Genomic DNA, 12,591 nt, shown 5'->3' with positions numbered 1-12,591 from the left:
ATTGCAATGTCCCAAATAGAAGTCGAAGGTGTCCCGGATACACATAAAAGGCAATAAAAATTAATCCGTTTAATTTGGGTTTCGCTTTCCAAAATAAGTCTTTGTCATCAAGAATCGTGCCCATGGCACGATTTGATTTGTTAAAAAATGTAATCTAATTTGATTTCATTTCCTACGATTGACATACTTTAGGTGTGCGTTTACTCAACTGATGTTTTAGTTTAACCTTGTGTCATTTCCACTCGTCAATAATTAGGCCTAAACTAACGTTTTTTAATAACCGACTTTCAAGACAACATAACGTTGGTCCTTTCGAACAGATTGCCCAGCGGTTTCATTTTAATAATATATTAAAATCACATTTTGTTGAATATTATTAATACACCCTATTGTTACACTTTTTATTTGGTTAAGGTCACGAGCACTTGGCCTGTCAATCAACTCTTCAATACGGAGATTGATTTGTACTCAATGCCCCGCCCGATATTCGAATTTTCAAAAAGCGGATTATGAGTTATGAGACTAAAGATCTCTAGAAATTAATTGAGTGAAAATCCGTTTTTTGTTGTATGAGTTTAGATTTGAAGATGGGGGCTCCAAGATTAAGAATGATCTTCCCTTTTCAATTGTGATCGTCAAAATAAACGGTTTGTACCTTATACTCTTGGAACGCGAAATTACGTTTAGGCCCTAATCATTTATTTCAATGAAAAAAATGCCGAACTTTGTGAATATATATAGGTCAAGTTTTCTACCTTTTTGCATTTTTTTTAGAAATTTTCAGATTAATATACATCTTAACAATAAATTGTATATATTTTTTGTTAAAGAGTTTCTTGCACATTATACTGATGTAGCCGACATAAAAAGAAACATTCAATTCATTCTTCAAGGAATTGTAAAACCAATTCCTTATCTTTCAGGACTAATAAAACTCGGAGAATCATCCTAATCAATTACTAAATCCTCGACCAACAAAATTTCAGTGAAAACCGCACCGATCTATTGTATCAAGGGTTTATTATGTCGTATGACTCATACATTCTTCATAATTCAAGGAGCAAAATATCTTGATAACGGGCTACCGCAGTCAATGTTCAGCTGGCGCTCTGAAAAATATCTAGATTGAGCTTTACGGAAATGTCGAGAGTTGCCGAAATAAAAATTGAATTTTAAATCTCCACGTTTACCTTTTACCCTAAAATTCTCAAAAAAAAAGAATAAAAGTAAAAGAGTTAACCCTACATTTAAACGTGGGGGGTTTAAAGGGTTAATTCGTGTATTCAATCGTGTTTCAGTCAATTTTGATCTAAGCCACTTGTCAGGGTCTTTTAATAACTCATACAAAGACCACTGACCATATTAACCGAACTGAATAGAACGAACAGGTACAAATTCGCTCATTTTGATACTGTTTAATTTTCAAATTGTATTGAGAAAAGATTATTTTAGTCAAAACCGTTCCAGTTATCGCCCCATTCACACTAAATTACCCCTTTTATAGCCGGCACCTTTCAACTCTTTTCGTGTTCGTCTCGCGCATCGTTTCACGTGAGTTAAAGAATATCCCAATCTCGTGTTTTCTCGTCATTTCCTGTTCCGCCATCTTGGAATATTCTTTGCACAGATTTTATCAGGCGTTGAAAATGGCAATTTTAAATTAATTTATGGTGTTAGACAAAAAGTCAGGACTGTGGCTACAGTGGTTTAAGTAGAATTAAGACATTTTCATCTGATTCTGATGCCATTATGACCAGTAGGCCGACAAACCCGCCCGTTTAAGTCAGGCGCAGAGGACGGAATAAGCCTATTATTGACTCCTGAATACAAAAAGCATTGTTATGAGTTCACGTTTTCATTAGCACATTATTTTTTTTAAATGAAGTATATGTTAAGCAGGCTTAGAATTCGTCATTTAGTTTGATGTTGTTTTCTGTTCGTTTTTCTGTTCGGTTCCTATAGGTCTAGTGGTTTCGCGTTTTCTATATGGTCGTTTCCTGGTCAGTTCATGTTTAAGTAACTTGTAGGCCTACGTTCCTGAAACGTCGATTTGGAATAACATTTTTGACTATTTCGCAGTTCATTTAATAGTCTCGTATGAAGCTATGATGTCTCCATGTGGATGTTACATAGTTTAGAATACTTCTTGTACAGAAATTAAATGGAGTTTTATGTCCTTTCACTTCTCAGTTTCTAAGCTATCTAAGACGGGCAACGTGCACATTGGTGGAAATGATGCCTTAGCTTACTCTATATTTTATTTCTAACAGTCGCGGGATCTGTGGTGGCTTGTATCAAACAAAACCCAAATTGTCAAGGAATCGCGACTAGACCCTTTTACAATGTAAGCTTTTCAAACTAACGGCATATTCTTTTTAGTATTTAGCTGTTTTGGAGCGGTAAGCTATGTAGAAAGGAAGTTTCTACTATTAAAGATAATTTTTCGAGTAAAAATTGTGAGAGATATTTAACGCGTTATAGGCTAACATTTGAAAGGACTTTCACCTTTAGGTTAACAGTTGAATTAAACGCCAACATTCCGGAAATGAACCGTCTAATGTTTTACTTTGTACACATTTTTCGTTTTAATCGCTTCAAAGAAGTCGCCACTTTTTTGTACTCTTTATGAGACCTCAATTTTCAAAAAGTTCTGCTTTCTACATCGAATGAAGACGGGTAACGCCCTGTAGTGTGCGGAGAGGGAAATTTTGCAACGATTGTTGTCGAATCTTGAGTAAAATCTCGCTTTGTGCTTTCACGACAAGATTATCGCGTTCGGGACAAGATTTATAATATCAAACAAGTTTAAGTTTGATAATAATTGTCTGTTTTATCGTCTGCGTGATTATGGATAAAAAATGACGAGATTTTTGTCTCTTCGTGTGGCCGTGCCGGTCAGTGACAAAAATTGCCGACCAAGACGGTTTGTGTGCCCGCAGATTAAGATATATGGATATACTATCCTCTGAATTTTTTGCAGACTACTTTTAAAACACATACAAATAGCGTTATCATCTAAATTTCGAAAAACCACAATTATAAAATTATTACCACTTTACAAATATATATTTGAAGTCGACAAGAAAATACAAAACAAACACACTTATTTTTCTTTTGAAGAAAAATGTTTTTGAACATATCCTATCATGTCGTTGAAGGCGATGTCTTTTATCTTGGTTACACCAATGTAATAAGGTATTAACCCTTCCTTTCATCTTTGTAGTTTAACCTTTATAAGTTCACTTTTTCCTTTCTTTTATTTCGTCTCACACATATTGCTTATTTCCTACTTGGCGTTTCCAAAATTAGTCTATCAGACATATTTTCGGTATGCTGTCATAGTGTCCTCTGTGAAGTCTGCGTTAATTTTAGTATTGGTCATTACAGACTTGTTCGGAAACACTGGCCAAGAAAGAAGAATAATTATATCATAATCTGCCAAGACGTTTAATTCTGAATGATTTTATTATTTCACGCGTCATTGGAGTTCCGCTAAATTTGCCATTCCAAAATATATTTAACTGTATTGTACTTTGAAAAATTCCACATTTCGAATTTGAAAATGGACGGTTTAATATTGATTCAATTTGCATCTAAGATATCTCGACCCTTTCTTTATGTAGTTCGTTGAATCGTTGCATATACTAATAGTCAACTATATAAAAATGACTTCCATCAAGTAACTTCTCTGTGCTTTTGAAAGTGAGGAATTTTGTTTGATCACGGCTTTCAAAATTCAAAGAAAATATGCTGTTTCCGACAGATAAAAACAGACTTCATTGTGCATATAGACTGGAATAACAAGTTTAAATATTTCTTTAAAACCGGCTTGAAAATTCTTATTTGATTTATTTTTATCTGAATTTATATTTTTACCTGGTCCAATAAATACCTGACTAACTCCAATTACAATATTTATTACATTCTTTTATTCTTATAGACATCAAAGAACACCGCCTTCTTTGAAATTTGCCGTAAACCAACATTAGGCCTTTCAATAACATGTTTGAAGTTTTTCTTGTCGAGGTATTTGATAATCAAACGAAAGCGAGACTAAAATTACTGGCTAGTTTTCCGTATCGTTTTAAGATTTCTAGAAATTTCAAATTTGTAGTAAGAGAGTTAAGTTTGACCAAAACTTCTCTCATTGATCATTGTGTCGTAGAAGTTTAGTTCTCTGTGGTCACAATAAGTCCATTGGCATGCACAATACTCTACAGAATAGTTTTCGTTACATTTACAAAAGGAGGAAAAGAAAAGACCGCTTATTTTAATGAAACCGATACAGTACAGAACAGGCTTTAAAAAGAATTCATTTAGAATTTCTGAGATAGAGAATAGGCTTAGCTCGATGCAAAACTATATTTCATGTCATTTCCTAATGTACAGAATAGGACAGTCTAATTAAAATTAGACCTAACTGCAGAATAGGATTAATTGATGCATCGTGTCAAAACCACAGACCCATTCGTCATACTTCCTTGTCAAAACCCGTATTGGGAAATTTCATTTCATTAATTAACACAGTACAAAATAAAATGACGTAAAACTCAATATTTATATACTTTATTTAATATAATTATATTTAATAATATATTATATTTGGCTATGATTTTATTGTATAAGAATATTTAGATAGCAGTTATTATCGTTGTATAACATGCTTTTTAAGGACTTGTGTACATGTTTCGGTATCTTGAGCTAGCGAGTCAGCTTAAACACCTATTCCTTTTGATAAAGTCTAATTTACCCTTTGATCAAAAGGTTAAATTATTTTCAGCCGTACACAATTTTGTGTTAAGTTTTAATACATTTGTTCAATGTTCACATTAGAGTATGACGTAGGTAACACAAAAGAGAGTTATTATAAAATCATCCAACGACTGCATCAAGGGTTGATGTCGTATAACTGACTCACATTACTCGTGACAAATCATTTTTTTAAGCTGGCTTTAAAGTTGATTTCATTGTTTCGTGTCACACTTTCAAGATAAGGTACAGAAGGTGGTAAAAAACTAATGATTCTCCATATTCACCGAATTCACTTAGCCGTTTTTGACTTTAACTTAACAAGTCCTTTACTGGCGATGGATTTAGTTTTCGAAATTCGCATGTTTACCATGAGAGAAAAATATTTTCCTAAATTCTACAGCACTATAGGACTAGTTTGTAATGAAAGGGTTGAGCACTTAAGACCCACTCTCGATCTCATCGAGTTTCTCTAAGTCGATATCGTCAGAAATATCAGATTCCACGTCGACGTCGATATCCTCGTCGTCAGTCAAGTGTCCTGAATCATCGTCACTTCCGATAGATTTGACACTCACTGTGCGTTTTCCATCATGCGTTTTCACGTGCTTACTTAGATGGTCACTGCGCATAAATCTTTTCCCACACTCTTGACAAGCAAATCGTTTTTCTCCAGTGTGCGTTCGCAAATGTCTCTGAAGTTCATCAGATCTGGTGAAGCTCTTTCCACAAAACAGCCAGTTGCATACAAAAGGCCGCTCCCCGGAGTGCCACCGTAAATGGGCCTTCAGATGTGATGTCTTGCCATAAACTTTACCACATCCGGGTATGTGACATATATGTTGTTTTCGTTTGGAAGAATTTCCAGAGTTTGTGGAATTTTGACAATTAGGACATCGACAACGTCTACATCTCCGAGTCGGTGCTATCCCGGATTTGAGTCCATGGATAACACTAGCTAATTGCAAGCCGTTTGGAGAATTCGCACCAAATCCAATTCCTGGAGGAATCGAAAATCTATCCGGGTGAGGCTGCGGAGGGGAATGGACACTCCACCAAGGTATATCTGAGTCTGGAGAAGACGGTGGCGACATCTTCGCCATATTTGGTAAAGACATCATTGGTGACGTAGGACCTGTCGTCATAGCAATAGAATTTGGCGGGAATCCATGACCAGTCGCCATGATATTTTGTTGCAAAAGGCGATTTTGGTATTGTTCATAGTTAAATGCTTGACTAGGATGTGGCGAATGTGGAGTTGGGATCCGCAGACTGGCACTAGAGATAGGTATCGGATGTTGTATTTGAGGCTTCGAGGCCACAACACCATGAAAAGGTGACAACTGAAGTTGTTGAGGCCCATGCCATCCATTATGAACTGGTAAAAACGGGAGTGGTTTGGCGATTTCGAGTCCATGGTGATTCATTCGTCCACAGTTTCCAGCTAAATTGGTAAGTGGTGACCGTGGTACCATTTCTAAAGAGTCCTGTAAAATAGAAAAAAATTTCTCATGAGGATTTGTGCAAAGAAGGTCGACTCTCAAAAGCATTTGAAGTGAAAAGGGTTCTTACCTATGGCACTCAATCGTCTAGCAGACAACTGCTATTTGAGCTTAATGGTCCTACATACTATAAACTTTATTTTTGCATCAAAAATAAGCCTACAAAGCATTATTTGTGAATTTTGAAAAATATCAAAAGAATAGGGTCTATGCTAACGCTGCATGGAAAACAAATTAAAAACACTTGAGGAAAAATTGTATTAACATACATATAAATAAATATTTAAGGTTTTACCAAAAACTGTAAAATCGAGAAATTTTGTTGAATATGAAAAAGTGTTTCAAAAATAAAAAGAAAAGGTGTCAAAGAGATCGAAACTTAAAATTGCATTAAAAATTGGCGCCGTTAAGGATAGAACGAAATCCAAGAGAAAGTACAAAATGCTTGATTACTTGCATGAAAACAAAGAAATAATTGTCAAGACTGGTAAGAAATAAACTTTTAAGAAAATAAAACTTCACAAAGGAGTACGAATTAAAGGAGAGATTAGAAAAACAGAAAATGAAAAATAAAGAAGCTTTAGAAACAAACGTAAGAGAGAGAAGATCTAAGACTTGTGTTTTGAGTTTAAAAAAATTGAAAGTTGTTTGAAGGTTTGGAAGTAAAAGAAAGTTGAAAGACGTGAGGCATGTGTGAAAAGTTTATTGTACGTTTCATTATTTCCCCCGGGTCGTCTGGGTTCGCGAGTAATTTGACTGTAAGGTCGCTGGTTTGTTACAATTAAATGTAATATGCGTTACAGATGATGGGCAGATCCCTTTCCTTTAGTTAAAGGGATAGATTCACCATTCGTTTGATCAATAATATTTTAGTCTCAGAGAAAATTCTTGGTTATCTAATCAGAAATAGTGTTCACAGCTCACCGTTGAAATTTCAGCCTTGAAATCTGTGCGTGTCCAGAATATCCGCGTTTAAATGTTTAAATGGCGACTCGTCTTTTCTTGAGACTCTGTCTTATTAAGATCGAAATCAATTCACGCAAATGGCGAATCTGTCCCTTTAAGGTATATCAGTGGTTTGGAAGCAAGTTTTTTATTCAAGAGATACAGTCGGCCAAATATTAGGCTTTGCCAGTTTTTGCAGATCGATTTAAGCAATCCGTATCACTTTTCAGTTTGATAAATTAAAGCCTATATATAATTAGTCTACAGTTAGATTAAACCTTGTTCATGACAAGGGTCATAGATTGTCTTAATTTAAGCTTTGTATAAACTAATGCAGTTCTATTTCAGTAATCCGTATTGCTTTTTAGATCGAAAATTTAACACCTGATCAGTCTAGAAAAAGATGAAACCCGGTCCTTTTCGATAATTACAAAAAATTTTGATAGGAGTCTTAATTTAGGTTTTGCAAGCTGATGCAGTTCTATTTCAGCAAATCTTTTGATTTTTCTGATTTATATTATTTCCGACTAAATATTTACACCATGAACATAACGAAAGCGATGAGTTTTCATTCCTGCTTTGTCCATGCCATCCAAAAGTATGGCCTAAGTATAAAATGCGTTTTGAAATCTCGAATCATTTTAGAAATTTGACTATTAAATTCGGCTCTATAGTACAATAAACCCTGAAGAAAATAAATAATGTTTTTTTGAAATATGGAATTACACTCCCAGAAATATGATCGTCAATTGGCACCAAGCCTGCCAGATTTTTGAAAACATCTAAGAGAATTCCGTATCACAGGACAGCGATATCCCTGTAACTGGGTGCTGATTTCGTTCTATTTAAAAGTGGAATTTTTCAAGAATTTCAGACTCGAAGCACAGGTGTGGTCTTTACGACCACCCAATTATTTACTGTAGAATTATGTAGATTTCTCACTCCTATTAAGTGAGTTCGTTATTGCGTTGGAAATTCAAACAATTTTCAAACAATCTTGTCCAAAGCAAATTATCTATGCTTCGCACTGTAATCTTCCATAAATTTGTTTACATTTGAATTGTTGAAACGTTGTCTATATAAAGCATTAGGGGGAGAACACAACAAAGTAAATAATAATTTTAAAAAAAAAATAGGATTAGTTTACCATGTAAAATACTGATGTAAATGTAAATTATTGATAAGAGTAGTATATATCATACTATGTTACATTTTATAACGTGACAAGATAAATATTGTCTTGACATAATAATTTTACACTACAATTGCCAAATTTTTCAAAATGTTCATGATTACAATTACTACATGTATAATATTACCCTCCTTTTCTTTTTTTAAATGATATATTACATTTCAATTACTTTGTATAATCAATTCAGAATTAGATGTACATTTTCACATTCGATTAGAGTTATTATTTAGAAATGGATAACATAATGTTTGATTTTTATAAATATATAATCCATAACAATTACTCGCTAGATTTCTATTAGACTTTCAAATTATTTTCAAATAATATAACATTCGCATTTAAGTTACCAGAGGAGCTTTCTTCTGTGGTTGTAATATTTATCATATTTCCAAACGTGCAATCAGCAATGACAAAACAATTACAATTACTTTAAAGGATTCCTGAAATTTGACAACACCACCCCCTCCCCATCTCAAAAAAATAAATAATCAACTCACCTGATAAAAAGGCAAACCATTGGGGTAGGCCACTGTAGCAGCCATTCTTTAAATAATATTCCTGAAATGATTCAACTTTCTTAAAACATTCTTTCCAAATCCTTGCAGGAACAGTCCTTTGGAATTTTTCTCGTATTCCAGCAAAATCAGTTCTTTGACTTTCCTACAAATGTTAGCTTGCAGCCGTTTGCTTTCTTCTACTCAGAATTTACTCCAAAAATTCCTCTCTTTCACTCTTTAGCGAAAATCTGAGTTAACTATTGATGAGTTGATATGTAGATGAGTTGACTGAACACCTTCGAAGATTCCGAAATCACATGATGGTTGAAACTATCCCAAATATTTCGCGTTTTGCAGGAAGTTAATGTCGCAGAGGTCGGAGAGGTATGTTGATGCCCGTCTGTAGACAACTTGCTTCCAGAAATGACTAGGAAAAGCGTGAAAGTTTTTCAAATTGTCAATGAATAAGACGAATAGCTCGTGAAGACATTCTTGAATAAGAGTGAAATCACAAAAGTATCACCCGAATATCTCGCGTTTTGCATTAAGTCAAAGTCGCAGTTAACTGCAGTGGTTGGAGAAGTATGTTGTTGTAACGTCCGTCTGTTGACAACCTGCTTCCAGAAATGACTAGAAACGGCGTGAAAGTTTTTCGAATTGTCAATGAATAAGTCGACTAGCTCGTGAAGACGTTTTTGAATAAGCGTGAAATGACGTCACGGTAGCACGCCCGTTATCTTATTAAGTACACCGCCCCCAATCGCTTTGCCATTCCTTTTTCTTTCATCTCAGCCGCCAGCCAATTATGAAGTGAAGTCGGTTGGTTTTTAAAAGGAAATTAAATCCCTTGAATCCATACGGTTCACCACTCGAGAATATTGACACAAACAATGGCGAGGATTATATTGACTTGTTTAAGAGGTAAAAATGGGAGGGACCCTAATCGCTTTTCACACAACCGAACATGAATACACATACACAAATAATTGGATTTTCAAGATCAAAGACACCGGGAGGTGAAAATCTTATTCGCGATTGGATAACGTTATCACGTGATGTGAATAGCCCGTAAATCAAAGACTTGGCGAGGACATAAGGAGTTAGTTATTTTCGTCATTGTGTATTCGGTTGTTAAAAGTTAGGTAATTTCTATTGAGAGAGGAACATGTAGCCGTGAGGTGAACAATAGGGGGAAATAATTTTGAGACCGACGGCAAGATAAGAATGGAGATAAATAGAACTAGAAATGTATATACGATACAATTGCATTATAGCTCCCATCATCATAGAACAATAAAAGGTGCTTCATTCGTTTTTGTCCACTTTAAGTGGCGTTGTACGTTGATGATTTTATCACTGACAGACTAATTAACGGAGCTCAGTGTGTAATTTGTCACATCACAAGGAAGCGGCTGATAAATCGTATTTTCTTATACAAGCTCCAATATTGTTGGGTACTTATCAGTAAATTAAAGGGCAGACCCCTGCTGTTCCGAGCAGTGAACAAGGGATAGGTTTTGATATGATAAAAATTATGACAATAAAAGGGACATTACGATAATATAGTGTTCAATATGGTTCCCTAATTCAAACGCATCAAAATATTTAAAGGGGAGTGTGTGCCGTGCGAAACTGGAATGTTACTAAATCCTTCCTGTGTCCATCATTATCTGGATTTTGTTCATTCTAATATTTGTCGGTAAAGAAAAAAATTGGAAAATGAGACCCACGCGTAGAATGGCAATTTAATATAATTGCAGAAAACGATCTGTCATTTCTCTGATCAAATTCATGATTTTCTGCAGAATATTCCAATCAAATTTCCAAATTAAAGAGGAAAACTTGCGAAAATACACGTGGTGAAGGAAATTTCGTTTTTATCATTTTTGATTATTGTCTTCATGAGGCCCATGTTGGGTTTTATATAACACCAAGAACACATGTTAACCCCTCCGAGGCCGCACATACTTACTTTCAACTCGGCATATCAAAGAATTGAAAAATACACACAGTTACCAGGTGAAACAATAATCCAGTTTGTTTTCTCCTGTTTTTCATTTTCAAACTTCAGAAGAAATCAACCGCATATTTACACAATATCTTCGTCTGTAGCTTACGGCATAAAAATATACGAAACCAATATGGCGGACTGGCATACCGTTATGTAATTTCCTCAACATTTGGACGATAATATTTTCAATTCTAACAAATGTACCTTTGATAAATTTTTTTGCACATTTTTCTCACAATATTTAGGGTTTATAAAAGGATGTTCTACAAGTTTTTGTGTGTTAATGGTGGATAAAAATGATAGAAGGCGGTTTTTAGACCACCCTATAATTGAGAACAGAAAATAAACATCAATCGCTATGTTTTGACTAGCAGAGAATTTAGTCAATACACAATCAGTATCTTTGAATTTGGTAAAACAACATCTTTGGGTTCTCTGTAAGCCACTTTGGGCCTATTAAGAGTTTTGGATTCGTGAGGTTTTTTTTTACTAAGGTACCTTAAAGTCGCCTTTCCTGATTATTACAGTCGATCTAGTTATACGAATTTTTGGAGAAATGGACGGATAATCAGCTTGTAGACAAGATTTTCAAGAACCTTAGTTGTTACCTTTGTATAATACGATTGTTTCGTTCTTTCCAACACATGAAAATGAGACGCCTTGGCCCCTATAATCATTTCAAAGAAACATTTCATAGTCCTAATAAAAGTATTACAATTAGTTAAATATTCGGTCCGAAAAATTTCTTGTTCCAAGAAAGAGTCATAACGCAGTAGGCCTATACAAGATTGGATTATAAACCAAAAAAGACGTACAATGGCACACATTCAATAAAAATGTTATCCAAAAAATCAACAAAAAATAACTTCACACGACTGCGGAAGAACAAAAAATCTTCAATGTTAATAGAAAATATACAACAATATTGTTTACTTGTTTGTTTTTCACGCCTGAAACAACACAGATAAAAAAAATACCGCCAAGCATATATTGTTAGCTCACGCAACGCCATGTGTGACGTACGTTCATTTAATGTTCCGTCACAGCTGATGGCGTCACGTCACAACCGACTAAGTTCTTCTTCTACAAACACAGCATATATTTTGATTAAAATTATCAGAAAATTGGTTCAATTACAACTGATTTGATTGAGTTAAGATGAGTGTTATTATTTTATTGAGGCGTAACGTCTGTTAAGGAGCGGTCGACCCTTTTATGTGTTAACCTTACCCCCACGGGCTCGTCGTGTTAATTCAGTGCCCCGTAACCACCACGCTCCTTTTTTTTTAAATACAACTATATTATATGGCTTGATTGCAATGAACAATACGAAGTAAAGCCACGCAATTTCGATACATAGCTTTCACTTTAAAGGAGATATCATTTATTGAACAGTGCAATGGGTGAATGAAAATGGAAAGCGCAATTCAGCAGGCAATGCGGTATATTTATATGTAAGGCTCTACGTATCTTCATTAACCCGATTGGGCTGATGAAAAGAGACAACGTCATGCAGTGTGCAAAGAGAAAAACCTTCATACGAAATTAGCTCCCGTCTGATTCAATATTAATTTGCGTTTTACAAGCTTCAAAGGAGGGTAAACTTTAAAAAAATCTAAAAGCCTAAAATATTCAAGGCCAAGTGATCTTCCGCCAATTTGGAGAGGACGATAAGTCGGTAAGATTGTAAAAAGG

General features: G+C 34.8%; 1 protein-coding gene across 1 annotated transcript; it reads right to left on the bottom strand.

The window, feature by feature from the left end:
• Positions 1 to 5,324: 5,324 nt before the first annotated feature.
• Positions 5,325 to 5,612, bottom strand: LOTGIDRAFT_58417 (hypothetical protein; the record flags this gene model as incomplete). Its single annotated transcript, XM_009049893.1, has 1 exon — positions 5,325 to 5,612. A coding segment is annotated over one exon (288 nt), but the record flags the coding sequence as incomplete, so codon positions are not given.
• Positions 5,613 to 12,591: the final 6,979 nt, after the last annotated feature.

This window comes from Lottia gigantea, assembly GCF_000327385.1.
Source record: "Lottia gigantea unplaced genomic scaffold LOTGIsca_140, whole genome shotgun sequence".
Taxonomy (NCBI): Eukaryota; Metazoa; Mollusca; class Gastropoda; family Lottiidae; genus Lottia; species Lottia gigantea.
This window is presented reverse-complemented; position numbering and strand designations above follow the sequence as displayed.